The sequence below is a fragment of the Chlamydotis macqueenii genome, chromosome 5, assembly GCF_036417535.1.
Source record: "Chlamydotis macqueenii isolate bChlMac1 chromosome 5, bChlMac1.mat, whole genome shotgun sequence".
Lineage (NCBI taxonomy): Eukaryota > Metazoa > Chordata > Aves > Otidiformes > Otididae > Chlamydotis > Chlamydotis macqueenii.
The window spans coordinates 67,634,372-67,656,550 of record NC_141560.1 but is presented as its reverse complement, the minus strand read 5'-3'; the positions used below and the strand labels follow the sequence as shown (position 1 = coordinate 67,656,550).

General features: G+C 37.9%; 1 protein-coding gene across 3 annotated transcripts in view; it reads left to right on the top strand.

Annotated features, from left to right (window-relative positions):
- Positions 1–22,179, top strand: part of NELL1 (neural EGFL like 1) — a 304,499-nt gene that overhangs the window by 148,404 nt on the left and 133,916 nt on the right. For all 3 annotated transcript variants that reach the window (XM_086749374.1, XM_086749375.1, XM_086749373.1), the window contains one exon: positions 3,684–3,809. In XM_086749374.1, the coding sequence (XP_086605500.1) occupies positions 3,684–3,809 (126 nt within the window). The remainder of the gene's footprint in view (positions 1–3,683; positions 3,810–22,179) is intronic.

Here is a 22,179-nt window from a genome sequence, read left to right as displayed (position 1 = left end):
TTTGGAGGGGACAAATGGCAAAAAAATGCCCCGGTTGTGATTTGTTGTCTCATTGTGATATCTAAATATTTTAATTGTTTAGCAATAGGATTTGAAGTTGGGCATGAAGAGTTAAGTGATTTGTAAAGTTGGTAAAGTACATTTGCAGATGAGAACCTGTTTCACTGGCCATGGGCTAAACACCATTTGTGTTGCCTTCCCACCTCATCTTGTTTTGCTTGGGTGCTTGGAATGAGATGATGAGTGCCTGCTGTGTCGCAAAAAGCATGTCAGGTGCAAAGCATGTAGATTCCCCCGAGTCACTTCTCTTGTGTTTTGTCTCAGTGTACTCGTAGCATTGCTGAGTGCACAGGCATAAATGATAAAAGACAGTACGTTTATATTTCCTTATAAATTAGCCAACAGTCTTTAGAACTGTAAGGAGTAATGGTGATAACTGATTAGCTATAGGGTAGGTGAGTACTGTGGTAGAGAGAGCTCTGCGCAGGCAATGAACTCCATTTCGCTCTTAAGGAAACACTTAAACCCATGATAATAACACTCGCTTACCAAACCAGCCCACCCTGTAACGTAATGGCCCTTACTGAATCATAGAATCGTCGAATGGTTAGGGTTGGAAGGGACCTTCAAAGGCCATCCAATCCAACCCCCCTGCGAGGAGCAGGGACATCCCCGACTAGACCAGGTTGCTCAGCTGAAGCCCGAAGTGTCTTTGTTGTTGCAAAGAGCTAGCTTATGTAGATGGAAGCTGGTGATATGTGAATGATCATTATGCTGTGTCAAGTCTCATTTTAAAGACCATAAGTATACCTTTTTAAAAGCAAAACAAACTACTTCACCAGTCTAGAGAGAAACATAAATCATGTATTTTTATCACCTCAAAAGACCACTAGAAGATGAGCTCTAATATTTCAAATGTGACAAGCGATCTATACGCATGAATCACAATTTGAGTTCCATTACAACTGAGCTGATATATACCACTGTGTGCTTTATGGATTTTACTCTAACAACATTAAGTAAAAACCCAACACTTTTTGTGATGAATGCCTAACCTTTCACAAGGATTTGTAAAATTGTGGTCCAGAACAACAGCTTTAGCATTGCCCTACAGGCTTTAATAAGAAAATACTACTGCCAGTTTTGACCTCTCAGTATTATTCTCTGAAAAGGAAATGCCTGTTATTAGTAGAAAGCTAATACTGCAAAGGTAAAAGAAAATGTGAAATGCTGAAAGGGTTTATGGAAAAGGCACCAAGAAAGATTGAGAAGAGAGTTAAATAAATGAGCAAAGTTTGAAGAGAGGGATCTTTTGTTCCTTCTGCTTTCTTTATTAGGCCTAATCTTTTTCTTCCTGGACTCAAGGACTTCTGCAGCAACCCAGTGTCACTTGTTCTCAATTACCCTCTTTACAATCGAGTCATCACTTGAGTTCCTTAGTCTCCTTTTGAGAAATCCTCCCACAGCAATATTTTCATATAGATTGTGTGTTTTCTTTTTATCTGGGTATTTTCATATTTTGAGTTACGGTAATGTGGGCCTTGCTTGCAATGAATCAAAGTTCAAATTCCTTCACCATTGAGAGTTTTAATCCTCTCGCTTCCCTTTTGGGGAAGAAAGAGGAGCAGTGTTGTCCAGTGAATTCAGTGAGGAAGCTGGCGATAGAGGGTAGTGCATAAGGTTAATTTTCAGGTGAACTGGTTGCTATTTTGAGATTCTTGCTTTCTTTTGAGACATCTTTTCATTCTTTTCCCTTTTATGCTAGCAAATGATTAGATATGCAAGAGCAAAACTCCTCAAAGCTATGCTCCAAAAGCCTATTAAAAAGAGGCTGCAAGCAGAACAGTGTGAATGCACGTCAACACCTGAGTGTTTCCCAAGTGGCTCTAGCACTCAGTGATGTGATAACAAGACATGTGGGAGGATTTTTCTTGGCTTTTATCTTCCATATATTGATGCTCCTGACTCTTTAAAATTCATTTCATCAAGTGTCACTGCAACAGAAAAAAAAACAGAAGTGCAGGAACGAGATAGTTCAAGGTGTTTGCAGTGGTGTACAAAGTCTTTTGCCTCCAGGCCATCATTTCTAATTCAGTCCAAGTTGGCAGCAATCACAAATCTCTGCCAACTGACAACTGTTTGGTGACCAACACAAAGTGATTTAGCTAGTCATCCCTATTGGGAAAATGTCTGCAGTATAGGAAGTGTGAGTATAGCTGGCATGTGTTTCATTTTTAGAAACTGGAAAGTGTGGGTGTATCTCAACTGCAGCTCTTGTTTAGGGAGGTTAAACAGGATACCCAAATTTTAGGCAACCAAGAACTCAGTGTGTGTGCAATTAAGACTGCTGCATCTTCTGCGGTTAAATCCTGATGTTGTGATACTAACTCCTTGGAGCACTTCCATTGTGTTTCCGTAAGCACCGTGCAGTGAGGGAGAAAGGAAACTGGAGCTTGATCCCTACAGGTAGCTGTGTAGAGGGATGCGGTAGGAGACCACACTGTGGGGTGACCAACTCATCTGTACCCCACCTACTGTAGTTGTGTTGTGAATGAATACCTTTCTTGAGCATGAGCAATCAATAACAAGGAAGAAGTAATAGGAGGTGGGGGGAAATGAATCTGATTCATCTTTCTTTGTGTGGACATATGTAGCACTAGAATTAATCTTTTGAAAACCATGAATTACTTTGTGTAAAATCTGCGCTACTGAGCAGAAAATCTATCCTGCTGAGAAAAAAACAGAGAGAATTCTTCAGTATAATATCTGTTTTTGTTGGGAAGGAAGGGGGAAGATTTTACAGTTTACAATATCACAGAGCTTTGGGATATTTAAACAGGTAAGTAAATGATAGGTTTGACTCACTAGTGTGAAAACAGTTTTGCGTTTTGGATTTGCAGCAGCAGTAGAGATTGCTCAAGCAAACAGAGATACGGGGTCAAGTTGCTAACACTCCTTTTTTTTTTTTTTTTTTTTTTTTTTTTTTTTTTTTTTTTTTTTCCCCTTGGGATGATGTAAAGCAGACTTAAAATGGGCATAGGGGACTGACTGATCTTCTGCTGGTGTGGGATGTGGAAGTGGCACAAAGCGCTGTTCAGTAGGTCCCGCAGCGGAAGTATGTTTCAGGGACAGGGCGCTGAGAGCGCACTCGGGTGAATCTGGAGGGCTGGAACACTTGCTGATCAGCTCTGCAGTTGAATCTGCCTCATTGCCCTGACAAACACTGCCATGCCGTATCCGTCCAGCACTGCAACTGAGATCATGCTGTACAGAGTTACTGTGCCTTCATGCTTTAGTTTTCTGATGAGACAGTGTTAGGATTTTCAGCGTCGCATACTTCTGATGCTATTTTATATTTTTAAAAATCTGCATCAGTTTTTGTCTTTTAACATTGTTGTTGTAGGAAGAAAACCAAATGTATGTGTTACTTTTCCAAAGTTAAAAAAATAATCCAGGATTTCATGAAGAGCAGTGGAAGGAACCCGTTACTGCGATACAGGAGTTTTAGCTCTATTTTAAGGAATGCTTTTCTGCTAAATTTGCCTTGTTCTTTAATGCTAGAGTTAAACCAGATTGCCTCTGGAGTTGTAAATGGAAATTATTTTCTCTTATTCTAATGTTGTGTTATGTTATTCATTTCTCTAAGCCTGACGTTAACTTTCCTTGGTGGTTCTTCCCTGCAGATATTGATGAGTGCGCTGCCAAGATGCATTATTGTCACGCCAATACTGTTTGCGTTAACTTGCCTGGATCCTATCGTTGTGACTGTGTCATGGGATATGTCCGTGTGGATGATTTCTCCTGTACAGGTGAGCTCTTAGGTACACAGCAAGAGGAGTATTACGCTCTGTGTTTTGTGTATTGCTTAGCTTCTAATTAGCCCCAGTGCCACACCAAATGCCACAAACTTGCTGGTGCTCTACTGGCATAAAATTGAGGACAAGCAGGACAGCTGAATGTGGGATGAGGTACCTTTCCATTGTATAGGCTCCTTGGGATTAACTTGGAAGGTGGCTCAAGAAGCCCTGTGGAGCACGCACTGGGCGCTGTTGTCAACCAGGACATGGTCCCTTCATGTCCCACTGCAGGCTTGCATGTGAGGTGCAAAGGCTCAGATCAGATCACGTGTGTAGTGAGATGAAATACTGTTTTGTTACCTGTGGTTTGAAACTGGTCAGTGTATTGAAACGTAAGAAATTACCTAGGTGAAGCTTTCTGGGCAGAGCTGAGGCCAATATATACAAACAAAACTGAAAATGCATAAAGTCCTCAAAATACATTGTTAAAGTGATTTGGAAATTGTTGTTATTCTTAATGCTGTGAATTAATGTCTCCAGGAGCATGACACATGTTATTTAGAAAAAAAAGAACAAGTGCAATAGCATTAGACAATACATCCAGTAATTATTTTTTAATACCTGTCAGCAAAATGAGTCCTAAAAATTCTTAGCAGAAAATAGGTGGGTCTCATTTCCATCTAGAGGTTTTTAAGGAATTTTCCCTGGCAATCTCTGGGAAACGTAAGAAGCTGCTGAAACGCTTGGTCCAACTCTACCTACCTGGATAACATCTTTCAATCACAACCCTCCAGAAAGGCTGATTTCAGGATTATTTTGATGGTACACCTGTCTGGCAAAGGAGGAAAATATCAGGCAGATTTATTGAAATGGAAATAAGTCAGGCTGACACAATACCATGTTTAGAATTGTGTTGGGTGAACTATTTTCTCAAGTGGAAAGTTGGCACAGGAGTTTTTCAATACGAGAATGATTTCTAGCCCAGAATAATTATGCTGTAATGTGCATGTTATCCTTAGGGAAGGTCATAGGAAATGTTTACTTTTGTGATGACAGCATGCCTTGTAGCTGAGATTATGTAGTTTATAAAAACTGTAGGAAAGTCCTGCCTACCTCTTGAGAGAGGCTGATCCTAAATAGCTGTCAGGAAACTGATTTTTATTTTGTCCAGAGAGTCATTATTTATTTTTTGTGTGTAATCTGTGTGTTTTGAGTAAACTTTTGAGTTTTTCTTATCTTTTACAATCTGCCATGTCAGAAAAGTTTCAGACCTTAAATTTTATTCTCAGTGTGTGCGCTGTGTGAGGTAGTGGCCTTCATGGAGGAGGGGAAAGTGTTTTTGATAATCTGATGCTTTATTTTCTTACATGCACTACTGATTTCCTAATGTTCCTTTTCTTTCCAGCAAGGCACTGTCAGTAGGCATTCAAATGGTTTAGAAAGCAGAGTATTTGTGATTTACAGAAAAAGTAAGACAAGATACTTGACAGTAATGGCTGAACATTCATTTAAAGTACGTGCACACAAAAAATCCAGAACCAATATAAGCATGAAACAGTAGGATGAGTGAGAGATCTATTTCTTGCATGTTTTTTATCTTGCTAAAATGACTTGGGTTTTTACATCACAGTTAAAAAGTGCAGAGATTATGTAACATAAGTGAGGAGAAACTTGTTTTATTGCCTGTTGTATCTGCAAATAATTGTATGTCATGATAATAAATATTTAAAATAAGTATTGTGCAATAGAAGCACTAATCCTGTTTTTGTATCTTGCACTATGTTTATATAGATTTGTCCTCTCATGAATCTTAAAAATAAATAACAATAATTAAAAAAATCAGGCAGGAAATACTTAACTGGTTCCCCCTCATGCTTACACAAGGAATATAGATTGTAACAATTACTTAGTTTTAAAAATTACTCTTCGTTATTCAAACAAAATAAATGGGAAATTATCTTGTGATTGAACCACGCGTTTGGGGACAAATCTGAAAGCCTGAGATAGGTTGACGTTCTGATTGCCACTGAAATTTGTGTATGTGGGGTCACGCTCTAACGGGTCACGCTTGAGACACGTGCACAGCGTTGCATGTGTTTTGTACACTGTTGACCTAAAGGCAGAGTTACTCCATAGAGCAGAAGGTATCTTTTGAAAAGTCTGAGTCCGGTTCATCGAGGTACAAAGTCATCATCTGCTGTTGAGCAGACTCTGTGTCTTGCAGGGCAGGCTTGTGCTCGGTGGTAGGCCCCTGTGCTCTGGTGGCTTTCAAAACTTGGAAAGCAGTGATATGTGGAAGTGGAAAATCAGAAACATAATTTTTTTTTATGAGCTGAATGAAATATTTCAAATTGATATTGAGGTTTTTATCTTTATACAAAGAATTAAGTGAATATTGAAATGCTAGGTCAATTTGAATTGAGCAAAATTAAATTCATTTGGATACTGCTGAATTTTAAATATGTACCTTCCAGTGTGTTTTCTTGTAACCCTCGATCATTCTCAAATTAAATTAATTTGTACTGTTTTGGTGTTGATGAATCTTTTTTCCCCAAAACACTTTTTGAATAATATTTTCTGTTTCTGATCATGAGAACTGTGGAGTTAGGAACTTCTCGTGGTTATCGGTAAGAAGCTATGGTGTTGGAAGCTGTGCTAATTGCGTAGAAAATGCAATTATGGAGACAAAGGGATGCAAGTAATATTCTGGATGAAATCCACAATTATATTAAATTCTGAACTATGAGTTAAAATTAAGTAGTGGCTATTTTAATAAATAATCTGTATCCAGTCTCACGTAAGTGAAAGACCCAGTGTGTTGAAGTTCATCCCATGGTATTTTGTGGAACATTAGTCAGCCTAGCAATGACTTTAACCTCCATTCACCAAGAAAGGTACGTTAGTATTTTTTCTGCTCACCTGTTCCTAGAGCTGAGCTCTGAATGTTAATTAAGTTGTTGAGCGAAAGAGTTTTATTAAGAAAAGTTACCCTTGAATAGGAAGCTTCTTTCAGTCTCTGCCTGTGACACTGGCAGGTTGTTTATCTGTTCTCAAGTAAATCACAGTCTTGCCCATTCTGAAAGTGGCAGCAAGATTTGCTGCTCCAGATGCTTACATTTGCTGGAATTTACTGATATAAAACATTTTATTGACTTCCACAGGCTTTTACCTTACTTGTTGAAAAATAGTTCTCTTAGGTTGCTTTCTTCTAACATACCAGTTTGGGAGTTTGCTTCAACAGTGTATTATTTAGTTTAATTCTTTAGGAAGCATTCTAAATTACATATGAAAAATCTCATAATTTTATTTTTCATAGGCTGTGTCTGTTCTCTAGTGTGATTTTGAAAAAGCACGTATATGTCTGATTTTCTGTAGTTTGAAACTACAGTATATAGTTTCTGTGCCCCACTGCCATTCAGTCAAATAAACAAATATTTAATCTTAGTAGGCTATAAGTTACCTGCAATAAGTAGATACATCATGCTGATGTGAAGATGAATCATTATATATGGTCTCATCTTTTTTGGCATAGTACTGACATTTTCTATGAAGACAATCCAAATGATCATGATAAAGATTCCTGGCCTTTTAACACTTATGATAACCATTTTAAAAAATATACGCTAATTTTGCAATGTTTTCCTTGGGGCTGCATGAGACATGGAAAAAAAACTTCCTAAAATGCTGCATTCATTCAAATAATAAGTTGTCTCATTCTATGTAGTCACTATTGGGCTTTAATGCTCTATTTTTAGGTTTAATTTTTTTTTATTTCCTAAAAATATTCACTAATTTTGCACTAAAGCTTAAAAAAGACCTTTGCAAATGGCAATGCCAAGAGATTTTTATTCCTCTGTTTGCATGTATTACTCATGGCGCTCTTGCGAAATGAAGAAACTTTCTTTGGACTTGAGAATGACTCAGCCCATTTTGCCCTTGGGACATCTTTTTAAGAAATATTATGGAAAGTTATCTGGCCACCCACCATGTGTCAGCAGTGTGTTCTGCCAAAATGTGGTGTTACCTCTATGCAAACATCCTCCTCTTTATGCACTAAGCTTTACTGGTAGGTTTTTTTTTTTCTCTGTGAAAGGAATTCACCTCCAGATTTTACCATGGAGTTGTGCAGCTCTGCGTGGTGTTTGAATCCTGGACTGTGCTTTTAACTCTTTTTCAGTCCTCATTTTTTTTTTTTTTTTATAACGTTCACGGAACTTATCTTAACTTTGGCTTCTCTAAGCAATTCTATGTTGCTTGTAAAAAGCAAGCCCTTCTCTACCACAGAAACAGGAAGTATTTTCAAAATACGTAATGCAGTATTTTAATTCTGTGGAAGAATTGAAGTTATATAGAAATATATTTTTTCAGATGAAGTCTTAGAATTTAAAGTCTGTAGTTTATGTGCTAATTTGAATTACAATATGGGTAGAGAAGAGGAATTAAGAAAACCTAATGATTTTGATAGATTATCCCATAAGCCCCTTCACTTCTATCCTATGTGGTTTCTGGAAAAGCATTCAATTTGAATCTAATACACCTTTCAGAACAAGCCCTTCTGCAGCATGTTATTGGAAAAGTTGTGCCTAAAGCGTAGAAAAATGTAGGCTTCTGAGAAATCTCAATTTCAAGGGAAAAAACCCAGCAGCGTCCTTCTCCTGCTCTTCCTTTCTTCCCCTCCCCTATCTGTGAAAGGCAACTCAAATGCAGAAATTTGCTGCTATGGTTAGAACAAACGTTGTTCAAATTGTTTGCTATCACTAAAATTGATGCCTTTAGATTTGTTGCTGGAGTTTACCTGTCAGGTTCAACGTGGTGTAGTTGATCCCATAATAATAATAATAATGCAGCAAGTTTCACAATGGTGAAGTGGCAATCTCAAAGGGCAGGTTGCTGGCCTCTCTCCGGAACCACTGCATGTGTTTGAAAAGGCCTGAATAGAGGCTTTTAGGCAGTCAATTGATAATACCATCACTCTTTGAAAGACAGTCCTATTTCTGCGATCTAATCTACTGACCATCTTTTCCCCCTTTTCCTTTTCGCTGAACTAAATTAACATTCAAGAAAGAAACATTAATATTTTTGGTGTGGCTCTTGAACTTTCAAAGTACCGTGCAGGGTCTTGGATGTTCAGAGGTCAGTAAACAAATGTTACCGCTGTTCACATGATTGCCGGGAGTCGTTGAATTTGATAGACATGTCTGCTAGCAGAAAACCCAGGTCTGGGTCAGCAGGCAGTGAAGGTAGGTCTGTGGTGGAATAGTTTCCAGGTATGTTTTGGGGAAGAGCTCTCTTTAGACCTTGCTGTTCTAAAGGATATTATTAGTGAGTATCTTGCCTAGCATGACATAATTTTTAAATGAACATTACGAAAATATTAATTGCGTTGGGTCATAGTTATGTGTTGCCATTTATACATTACGTAGCAGATGTTCAGCTCAACAATTATGACTGGGGATAAGGACCTCAGGCAGAATCTGGACCCTCCTGATTTTACTTGGCACTAATAAATTGATATACGCTGCTCTGAAGCATCCCGTGCTTCGGAGTCCACTCTGTCCTCTACATGTTGAGGACAGCCCACTGTCCTACGAGCTGCATCTTGATTTGTGTGCTTTTCTTTTCACTGCCCTGTATTTTCAGGGCAACAGTTGGTCATTGGTATTAAGCCAACCTGAATGGGTAACTCTATGATTGTATGAACTTGGCAGGCACCAAATACACTTATGCTGGTCTCTCTTTCCCGAGATCCTTATGTGTCAAGTGCTAAAAAGCAGGACAAGACTTCACTCCTAGTGTTAAGCAATACTTTTTAGTTTGAACTGCAGTCAATAGCATCTCTGTTCCCAGAACTGTGAAGGGAAATGTTGTTTAGTTCCAGATGCCTTGAAAGATTTGTTTCAAGTCTCTCAGTGGAGTGTTGGCCAAGTTCAGCAGCAGGTAATGTTTGCACCAGTGGGTATTGACTGCATCAGAGAGCATTTCTTTGCTCTGCAGAACAAGTCAACAGAAGATTAGAAGAGTATTGAGTCAATCCAGCAAAACAAAAACGGAATGACTCCACGTGAGATGACTGGTACTCACACAGATCTTGACTCAAACCCCGTAAACTCAATAGAAAGCTTTCAATCACATTTGTTTTGGCTTTAGATGAGTCCCATAGAGAGATAATTAGTGCACTCTTGCCATAGGAGTTTATAATAATATGTTTATAATAAAACTAAAATGGATGATTCTTTTGTTTTGTCGGAGAATGCTGTACGAACATGAATAAGGTAGCTTCTCAATGCATCCCTAGAAGGCTGATAAGTATTTAATAACTGTTTTGGAAACAGTAAAGCTGAGGTACAGATAAGTGGAGCATCTTGCCCGACTTTATGCAGAAACAGTGGCAACACTGGAGAGTCTAATACAGAGTTAGAAAAATTAGACATGGGGAAAGCACAGACTTATACCAACAAGGATTCAGTGAACAGTGGGGTTTATTTTTATAGGTATTGATATTTTTCACAAGAAACAATAGCAGTTCATTGAAGCACAGTGTGCATGGGCCCTGAGTAACCACATGACCTTCGTGTTATAAATCTTCTCCTTCCTCTTTCATGATGTTTTGTAACATCTTTTGTAACTTTGGAGTTGAGTTATTCCCCAGTCTTCTAGTTTTAAATGCCGTGTTACATTCTTTTGTTCCTGAATTCACCTTCATTTACTGGGTTTAACAGCAACATTTTTTACATTCCTTCCTTTAAAAAAATGCCGTAGGGAACTTGCATATTATTTGCTCCTAAGTGCTTTCAATCTGAGGGAAAGCTATACTAAAAATGTAATATTTATAATGATTTAAATTCCTCACTGGTAAATAGTTTAATTAAACATCTTTGTGCTTTCCTGTGCTCCAGGCGTGGAAGTGTTGCTAATTTGTTCAGTGTAGCTGGTAATCCTTTCAAGTCCTTTTGATGCATTGATTTTCTGTAACTTTATTAATACTAAAATTAATTAAACAGCTGACCGCAAATCATGCTGATAGTTGTATTTCTTGACTTAGGCATAATCAGCATTTTTACACGATTTCTTAGCTGCAGCCTTTTATGCTGGTGTATAAGCTTTCACAAAAATTTAGTATTTCAGATTGTTTTGCATATGCGTGTTCATGCTTATGCATAAACTTGAGCATTGAGCTCATGCTTAAAAATTTTAATATTGATTTAATACTCATTCAAGACCCATGAAGCTAGCTGTCTAAGGAACAAGCAAGGGCAAGCCTTTCCATGTCAGCTGGTCAGCATTTGTCCTGAGCTCTTGTATGGCAGGAGTTCTCCTTGGTATAATAGGACTAAATGTCTTTCTGCAGCCCATGGATTTTTGATCTCTTTCCCTAGCAATTACTACAAACAGTCCGTGAGGTGAGAGATGGAATGAGAGCCACCACGCTAATTTCTTAGTGGGAACACGCTATCGTGAAAACAGGCAGCAGCTGCAGTATTAATGTCAGTGGCTGGAAGCAAAAAGCTCTCATGTTTTAGTCATCTCCTTCCACAATTACTGTTAATGCCTTCAGGAGTGTAACTTGCTTTTGGGAAAGAGTTTATTCAGTCGAGTTCTGATCTTTTTGTAGCCCTAACAGCCAGAGTTTGTCATCTTCTCTGTCCAAACAAGCAAAAAAAAAAATCCCTATTGCTGTATTCTCTTCTTAGAAACCATTTGTAGCAAACTCTTTGTTCTTCAGACACAGAATTGAACTCTGCTACTAAATCATGGCAGTAACTCACTCATAGGGAGGGCATCTGGTTCACCACTCCTCCTCAAGGCAGGATCCATGGACCCTGAAACATTCTATCTTATCTGTTCTTAAAAAAACCTGGACGACTTTGGTGAGGGAAATTCCTTAGTCCCATTTTTGTCATCCCCTACCCCGACCTGTTGACCCAGTACTTACTCAGCCATTCAGAAATCTTTGCCTAATGGCTACCTTAAATCTCCCTTCCCACAGTTTAGTGCCTGTCACCTCTTGTCATATTCTCAGTGAACACAGAGAATGCTTTGACCTTTCTATTTGCAGTCCTTTTTAATATTTAAAAATATCTTTTCATGAATATACTTTTTATTCTTCCCATCTGTAACCTAAAAGCCTATTTTTAGGTTTAAGGCTGAACAGTACAAAAATATTCTAAGGAGGTTTTTGTTATAATTTGATGTTGTCCCTTCAGAAAATTCTGGGCCTGTGCCCCCAAGCTTTTCGTGTCTCATGGAAGTTTTCTTTGTGTTCAACTGCAAGATTATTGTTCTATGTCAAGAAGATACTCTAAAGAATGATCCCAGATAGGAAGTGCACTGTGCATGGGATTGGCAAGTCAGACAGACAGATGTAGCCTAAACCTTCCATATTGATTGTCAGAGTCCTGGAGTGTTAATGTCTGCTGCCAAAGGCTGGTTAGCCAGGCACGACGCTGACCACACTGGATAGGAATTCTCTGTTTTCCTGCTGTATCTTCTCTTTCTGTCCAAATACATTCTTCAGCTGGACAAAGAAGAAATGTCAGATCTAAGGAAGAAATTTTTTACACTGAGGGTGGTAGAACACTGGCACAGGTTGCCCAGAGAGGTGGTGGATGCCGCATCCCTGGAAACGTTCAAGGCCAGGCTGGATGAGGCTCTGAGCAACCTGATCTAGTCGGGGATGTTCCTGCTCCTTGCAGGGGGATTGGACTAGGTGACCTTTGAGGGTCCCTTCCAACACAGAACCATTCTATGATTCTGTGATGATCGATGGCCCGATACAGACTCTCTATAGTGTTTGCTTTTGGTGCTTAAATGGGTTATGAGGCTTGTGTGATTTCAGTAATAATGAGCACATTACTGTTGGAAAGTATCAGGAAAAAAGACTCAAATACTCCTCCAGTATACGTGTGTGTAGTATCTGGAGTCTGCTGTGGCCAAAATCTGTACAATGTATGGCGCACACATAGGTATTTCTTCCAAGGAGCCCATTCACACTGAAACACAGAAGTGCCAAATTCCTAGCACTTTGATTTAAGGAATGGTGGAAATGGTCAGGAATGCAGTCACTGGATGACTAGAAAGGCCAGAAACTTGCAGTATATTCACTAGGATTTGACGGGTGTGTAACCTGGGGACTTCCTTCTGAAAGACAGCGTGTTGTGGTGGATGAGCCTACTCTGCCAAGGAACAATGGGCATATCTGTGAAATGTGCAGTGCTTTGCTGCTCTGCTGTTGTATCTTTGTATTTGCTGCTTTGATTTAAGATTTCTAGAGTAAGGCCTGTGTTTCTGAAGCAAAGGAATTATATAAAGCTTGTTAAGCTCAACAGAAAATTATATGTAAAGTTCGTGATGCTTACGTCTGATGGGCTTTTCTGGCACTGAGAAATATGTATGACAAAGGCTTTTGCGGGTCTTGGTTTTTCTTTTTTTAATCTAAAGGTGTATTTTATACAGAAGGAAGTAATATATTAATGTATCTTACTTTGCCGTGATCTCATTTTTATACCTATGCTGAATATTTCATGGATGTGTGCATATTGATTGGGAGAAAGCTAATATTTTATTAACAAGTATTGATTCTTGAGTATCAATTACTGTATACGAGTCATCAAAGAAAAGACCTTAAGACCCTGGTTCAATGATGAGCATCTGTTATTTGTTTGAAGTGGTGGGATTTTGTGTAAGCCCTCTTTAGACTTGCATTGTAGACTGCCCAGCTCTTGCTTTGCTGGTTCTGCACCTTCCCAGAAAACTCAAAAAACCTTTTTCTTTCAACAAAATGTGTGTGCTAGGGGGCAGGGTAGAGTTTTTGTTGCTCTGAAGGTGTGCAATGTGGTTTGTCCTTTTGGGTGGTCTCATTCTGGTTTTGGAGCACCTTTATGTTCTGTCTGTGAACAAGAATATAAAGATACATTACCGGTAATATTTTCAGGTGAATGCTAGTAACCTAAGTATACAAAATTTGTTTCTGGATTTGTAAACATCAGTGAATAACCATAAATCTGGTAGTGCTGCCTTTCTGAAATGTTTGTAAAATAATTGAAAAAGGGTGTAGAGGAGCTGCCACTGGCAAGCAGGCTTGCTTGGTCCTTAAGAAATACAGCCTTTGGAAACAGCACAGGGAGAAGGGGAAAGAGAGGTGCTTTGATCTAACACTTTGTAGTTAATATTTTCATGCTTTCTACTGTAGGCTTTTTGCCTTCTAGTATGAAGCTTCCTATTTAGTTACATGATTGCATGTAATAATTGCTTAAACTGGGGATTTTTCTGACTCTTCCAGAAATAAATCTTATTCTTCGTTGTCAGAGAAGAGGAACGGAGCTAGACAAATGAATGTCCCAGTCTTCCTAATCGTGCAAGAATTAACCCCACACATTATGTGCTTAGATTTTTTTTTTTTCAGCATTTATAAATAAATTTCATTTTTAGGAAAATACAGTTCATGCTGCTAGACTGACATAATCAGGTGTTTTGGGGAAGACTTTCCTGTTATGACAGATGGGAGCAGAAGGGGCCAGTAAACAGGGCAGCCAAGTGAAGGCTAAGGATGGCCACTGAGAGATAGCTTAATGACCTGTAGGTAAAATGCTTTTTTTTTACTGTTTATGGTAAAGAAAAGTTTCCATGTTTTCAAGATCCTGGGAATTTTATTTAGTCTGCTTTGTGCCTCTCATAATGGTGGGTTCTGTTTCAGAAAATTGAATGGATATAAGCTTCTGTAATGCTGGACTATCTACCAACGTTTGTCCTTTATGCTAATTTTTGACTTACTTGTTTGTTCTTTTTTTACCTTCAGTATAGCACAAATGAAATGGTATTCTGTGGAATACCTAACTTAGCAAATTATTCTTCAAACAGTAAATTAAGTCCACAAAAGGACAACAGAACCCCCTCATCGTTGGAGCCTTGCTTTCAGACAGATTCCTTGGTATCTCTCCAGTTCTGAACTGCATCCTGTATTTTACTTTGGCCGTAAATGTGGCTTTGCAATAAAGCAAAGACATTCCAAATGTAATCACATTCCACCACAACGTAAAATGTTATTGTCTTTTTTTGGATGGGCTAGAAATATCTGCTCAATACAAAGCTAAATAAATGCTCTGGCCTTCTACTTCACTCTTTACATGCTTTTAAGAATCGCACAAACTCTATAATACATTATGCAAAAGCATAAATTATAACTGATTTATGAACGGAAAAGGTAGGTAGTTATTTTCCCTGGCTTTGCAGTGTCTGGATGCACTTCGTAATAGAATTGGGAATAGCAAGAAGGTAGACTCCACCTAATCTTGCTCTGCTGTTCTACATCCTTCTCTTCTGTGTCGATCCCTTCATCCTTGCCTTCATTGCATCATCAGTGCTGTTTTATCTTTGGGAAAAAGAGCTTGCACATGCAGAGTACTGCAATGGAAACATCTGGCAGGTTTTCTGTGACCTAATGGAGCGGGTAGGTGTGTGCTGACTGGCATCCCTGCGTGAGCCCCACTTGGAGCGCGGAAGGATGCTGTTACCTGCTCCTGGGGTGCTGGGAGGCTCATGGGATATGTCGGATCTTCAACAATGGTGGAGGGAGCTTCATGTCTCTTGACACCGTGGTGAAATCCCAGAGTAAATAACATTTACGATTTGAGCTTGGACCAGGGTGTGCCTTTTGAGGAACATGGCAGCGTGGCGTGGTTGTCAATAGGGTCAATGTCTGTCTTTATTACCATGGCCCCGTCCAGCTTGGGGTTCAGTTTTAGGCGTGGGGATTGATGCTTTCTCTCTAGGAACAAGTGTAGCTAAATATATTCAAAGCGTATTCAGTTCCCTGTTTCTCTGCCTGGCATGCTAGTATCACTTACTGCGTCACTACATCACTGTCACTCCACACTTAGGAAACTAGATTTATTCTGCTCCTCAGTGAAGATTCAAAATCCACAGTTTAAGGGACTCCTCTGCCCAGGTCTGCAAGCTTCCTCTTGCAAGCTCAAGTAAGATGGATGCGGCATCTGATGATGTAGGTTCCTTCACATTTTTTTTCCTGTTGCTGCTGTTAGACTTGAATGACTGACTGAGATTATTAACATGAAGGAGTTACAGATGAAATTTTTTTTTTTTTTAAAAGTGAAACAAAATTCCAGCTGATGTGAAATGTGTGACAGTAACAGAAATGGCAGATCTTACAGAACTGTTTGCTTAGTGCACCAAGCAGAGTGAAACACATAAACACACATGCTCTCTTTTATGGTTGATGCTTCTAGGAGAAGCAGAAAGGAGTATTTTTAAGGGCAACAGAGCAGCCTCGTTCCATCTGGATTGCTAAAATTTATGACCAGTTTTGAGTGATTGAGTATTCACAGCTGAACATTATTAACGATACTTGTAAAGACAGCAAGAGGCTTCTTTATTGCACAGAAACTGAAGAAGTATAAAATGTCAGCTGGAAAGACTTAATCCAAGGCATTAATGGATTTTGAAATGTAACTTTTTTAAAAGGAACTTTGGAAACAAAGAGCTATAATGAGATTAGAGAATTTAACAGCCCTTTAATATTCTCACATGTAATATAGTCAGGCCTCTTTCTCAAGGATGCAACCTTTTGCATATATATTATCAATAAATAGTTATATAAGCGTTTTTGACTTGGAACAAACTCAGTTGTGAAAATTAGCAGAGAGGGGATTTTTTATTTATTTATTTTTTATTTTTTGGCTTCATATAAAAAAGTTACATGACTAAATACTCAGATAACAATCAGTACTGAGGTTGGTAAAAGTGAGGTTACCTAAAATCCCCAGAATCCAGAGTCTGGGTTTATAGCTGGTACAAATCAAACTATATATGCTTATTTAGGCCTACTGTCAAACTGGATTCTGAAGTCTTTTTAGTTGTTGCTGCTTTTGATTTGTTGCTCTGAGATTGTTGATTTATTGAGAATCATCTGTGCCATTAGGCTGCCTGTCAGGATCCATAAATTGGATTGAGGACTAGAGCAGTTATTACCCTATGTGGATTTTGGTTTTGCACTGCAGAAAATAGGCTAATTAATTCCCTGACAAAATGAATTCATGGTTCTTTTGAAATATGAAGCCCTCACCTGATTTTTTTTTTTTTTTCTGAAGTCTGTAAAGTTTACTTTCTTACATGATTTCAGAAAGTTAACTGCCTTTATAATACAAATTTCTGTTCCAGTGGAAAGCTTAGCGTTCTTAACACAGTTAACTTGAGATGTTGAGTTTAAAACAGATTAGCAAAATATAGAAAAATATAGAAACTAGTGCTGCATTGTGATTAAATGTGCTTGGTATATGAATACTTTCAGACAGATCTTGATGGCCATAAACAGATGAATTCTGAATCCTGTGCTGGAGATTGTCCCAGTTATACTGGTTTTCCAGCAATAGCTGGTTTAAGGATAAACCAGTCCCAAAATGAAAAGCTGTTATTCCTATTTTATTATCATGGTGCAACTCTTAACAGTTCACGATTTGTATACTGAACAAATAAAGGCAATATGTAAATATGCCTTGCAGAAAGTCAGGATAAGAATTAAGAACGACTCAAGTTATTGGAAAGATTTTGTAGGTGCTGAGCTGCTGGTTGCTACTGGATGCTACTGCAGGCATGCATTGGCTTTCCAGTCAAAAGAAAAACTTTGCCTGCAAGGTATTATGCATCTGCTGCAAAATTTCAAGTTCCTTCCCTTTGTGAACAATAATGTGGATAGTGGGTTGTCGGTAAATCTCTGGAAGGACTCCATACGATGTAGGTTTTGGACTCTGCTTTGATGAACTTTTCTGTCTCTCCTTTCTATGTGCTACACGGGAATAGAAATTAAGCAAGTTTAGGTAGAGATTGAGGGCATTAACTCATAAACAGCTGGATGTTGGGCTATTGTTATTTTAGTCTTTTAATATCTCAAACTTTTTTTTTCTCTAAATGAGTTTAAGTTAAGAGTGCAAGCTACTTTATGAACAGAGGATGCTTATTAAAAAAAAAGCCACATCTCTTTTATGAAGTTAAAAAAAAAAAAAGTAAATTGCTAGCATGGAGGACTTTTCCAATGATTTCTTTAATGAATCCTGCTTGTGTTTCTCCTTGTTGACAGCTCTATGACCACAATAATTCTATGCAGAGAAAGGTCTTCTAACCTTATGTTTTCTTTTATATCTTCTGAAAATAGAGCTTTGGGTGATATCTCAGAATATTTTTTTTTAATACTATTCCATTAAGTCTTAGGAATATATAGCTAGAATCCCCTTTTAAGCTATGAAATTTATCCAGGTAGTGTTTCTTATTTCTGTTAATTATTAGCGTTATTAATTCATAGTATTTTATATGCATTTTTACAGAAATCAGATTGGCTATATAAGCAATGGTGGTCTGAAGATCCTGTGATAGTTTTTTTTTTCTCTCTCTGATTATTCACAGTTCAATTTGATGTTACCTTGCAGAAGTTGTAAAGGTAAGACATGATAAGTACCATAGGAAGACTAAACCCAAACTACGGTCCACCGAGTATGGCACAGGGTGGCTTGAAAAATGATACGGAAATTCTGAGTTAGTCCAGCACGCTGCACAGACAAACTTACATTGCTTCTCAAAGCTCTTGTGTAAGCTCTTTAAGGCCAGCGTTGCAGAGACTAAAACTAAAAGTCCTCTCTGCTGTTGTGAAAGATTTAATGATTTCTGCCCAATTGCTTGCTTTGCCTAAAATAGAAGATTATAATTTTTGTTCATGGAGTATGTTAAATCTTTATATAGTGCGACTGAATATATTAGCCTTTTCTAATGCAAAGCAATCAGAAGATTCCTTTTACTCGATGCCTCCCAATAAAGAAAAATGCAAATCTAATCTTTGAAGTGCGTGCTATCCTTTTGTCTTCAATGATGTCTGTATTTGCACAATTCACAGGTAACTGCACCACCTGCCCTTTTTATGTTAGCAAAGAATTAGCAGGAAGAAAAGTATGGGGTGCACGTTTAGAGTCTCCTCATGTGATACCTGCCTGAATGAAATTGACTATTCCTATACTGCCAGGTGAACTGGCTAAGCTAGCCTCAGATGAAGGCAAGAAGGCTAGCTTCCCACTCTTCCTCCTTCCCATAACCAAACTGAGTGTAAGCTTGGTCTTCTGTCAGCTGAACTCATGAAGAAGAAATAATTAAAGTGGTGTAAGCTGGAAGGCCCATTGTTGTATACAATAAACCTGGATACCCTCTTACCCAAGACCTCTTCAGATGTTAGTCTAAAATCCATGATTGTTTTTTTTTTTTTCCAGGTAAAATGAATTGCCTGTTTCTTAGAACTTGGTGTCTTGACCTGCAATTGACCTAGTATTTATTCTTTGGCAGCGGAGTTGGTTGCTTCAGAGAAAACGTAGGCCTCCCTGCAATTATAATATATCATAGGAGGTATCTCTGTCCTTGGTTCCATCTAATGATCGTTTTGTGCCTTGAACCGTACTGATCAATAGTTTCATAATTAAATCCTAGCTAGCAAAACTATTCATGTTATTCATGTACATTAAGGGGCTACTATTTTGAATATTATTGGACTTAAACTCAATACCGTCTAAAGTCTTTTATCAGTTAGATCTGATTCTGTTCTGTAAAATGACTATTTCTATCTGTCCACCCTGATTTTTTCCCTCTTTAATTTCACCAAGCAAGAGAATCTTTTTATGACTATTGGGTAAGAGAGTTTTCTATGTTCTGTTACTCATTTTACATACCTTTGTCGTAGCCGCTGTTCATTTTCTCATAAGTACTGAGTAATCATAATCTTTTAAATCTTTTTTATTAATTTCTTTAGAGAAAACAAATGAGACCTTCCAAGGAAGAAAGTTAAGTAGATACATGAATATTATAGTGATCTTGGAAAAATAATCATTTTTATCACTTTCAGGCTCCACAAAGAGGAGGATAATTGCTGCTATCTGTTTAAATCCTTCAAATGCTATTTGTTGGTATAATTTCAATTGGCCACAATACATTATTTTCAATGTGCTTGCATTTTAAGCTCTAATATAAAAATGTGATTACTTAACAGATGATAAAAGTAAAATTATGTCTGGAAAGGCAATCGGGTCATTATGAAATATCTAATCTGATTAGATTAGGCAAACTTGATGTAATTTAAATGAATGTGTTAGAAGCAACAGTCAAAGGAGAATAACAGCCAGAGAGTATTTAACAATAATATAGTCCTAAAATAATTTCATTTGAATCCTTCAAGATCCTTCAAAACAGGAGTGCATTGAGTATCTTAGTGTTTTTGTGAATCAGTTCCAGTAGTTTTACAATGAAATACAGATTACACACAAAATCCTATTGCAGGGTTTTTTGCTCCTGTAAATATTGGTAAACTTCTTTTTTTTTTTTTTTTTTTTTTTTTTAAAAATCTGTCTGTAACTGTTCAAACAATAACCCTTAAACTGCATATAACTACAGTGGGAGGGTGGGAAAGTTTAGCCTTAGTGAATTATCAATTTCAGACATGGTATAATGATGATGTCTACATTTTTTGCTGTAGTTTCTTGACATCTGTGAATTGGTGCAGACAACGATGCTTCTGATTCTCCTTTGCTTTTTAAATACTATCTCATCTTTCTGTTGTAGTAACTGGAAAGAACAGGAAAAACTCTAAGAATTACAGTTGTTCTTGTAGAGAGACACTCTTACTTTTTTTATGTTTGCATTTAGCGTACAAAGTATACACCTTTCTTTTGCTTTACAGAGAATACTGTTGAATATTTTGTTCTAGTTAATCTCAATTAATTTTCATTGGAGTTTATTCCTGCTGAGCCTCAATATTTCCTCTTTGGTTTTTAGGGCTGTTTCATTTGTTGCTCATTAGCTTATTTTTTTTTTCCAGAATATCTAAAGCTATTAACATTCTATTATGTTACAGGAGGACAAAGCCATGCAATGTATCTTTTCTTACTGGCAAATGAAACTAGTTCATATCTTATTCCCCTGCCGCCACCTCTTTCTGTATACAGCTGATAGAAATCTGAGTTATGAGGTTTCCTCCTTTGTACATGTAGTCTGGGACCACCCTATTTTCAAGTTTTTTTGTTTTTTTTTTTTTCCTTTAGCGCTGTTTATCATCTTTTAATCCTGTTATATTTCTATGGCTGGGCGCAGTGGTTATCATACCAGCATTCATCAGAGATGTGGTGATCCCTTCCAGCCTACGCAGAAAATGAGAAAAGCCTGTCCCAAGATGTGGTGGTAATCCTGCTGTAGTTAATGATCTTCTTTTGATAGCTCTATTATTATTATGCAAGCTACATTGTGTCTTCTCAAGCAAGAAATGGCACTCAGTAGCATCACAGAATAACAAATGTTTCTTTTTGAAAGGATTTTTGAAAACCTTACAACAGGAAGTCACAGGCTGTAATGATGCCAAGTAAGTATTTCAAAGAGAATAAGCCTAAAATATGAATCTTCCCCATGAATTGTTTAGAAAAAAGAATGGAAAATAGGATCATGAGCCAAAAATTGTCACTGTCCTTTATGTTAGAAAAAAAAGATGGAAATTATTTTGGATCTGGAACGAACCATCGGTTCACTCAGTCCAAATGTACCAGTTCCCATGGGTGCTTGGGCCAGGGAAGTTTCAGAGAAATATTAAAGTTAGAAAATGCCTTATGTAACTGCCTCTTCACTGCAGGATGCTACAGGCTTATCTTAGGCCATCATTTGTCCATGTTAAACGTACTCAGTTTTTAAGACACATTTCCATTTTATTGTGCCACAGTTATTTATTCACAATTTTTTTTGGTGAAAAGGAAAGGAGGGATCTTCTGAAGCTTATTTTCTACTTATATTCCCTCATTGTCGCTCCTCCAGCAGGGATCTGCTGAGCCCTGTCAGACTGTTTCCGAAGGCCCAGGCCTAGACACAATTCTTGTTGGAAGTAAGAATTTAATACTAGGCTGCGTTATGCATTGTCAGGTCTCTCATAGGGTTAACTCTACTGAACTTTTCTTCCTACTTTGCATGGCTGCTTTTTCTAAGCGCTTTGGAAATACCACAGTTTTGCCAGGGTTGGTATGGTCACTGGCGACAGGACTAGTGACATATCATTCATCTTTCCCACTGAGAATACTTTTTAGGATGCCAAACATGTATCAATTAGAAAAGCTCTTTCTGGTTGAAAAAGATTACTTTCCTCTCATTACAGGAGAGTTAAAAGAATCAATACTGCGTATGTATAATTTTTCAGCTCTAAGATTATTCCTGGTTGACCTTATCTTGCCTCTTGTTAAATATTTGAAACACATTTTTATCCTATTAATTCCCTAAACTGCATGTGAACCCAGTGAGGTGTGCCCCACAAGATTGCTTCCTTGGGTTGTAGTGGCAGGAGGAGTCCCATTGAAATTCAATTTGT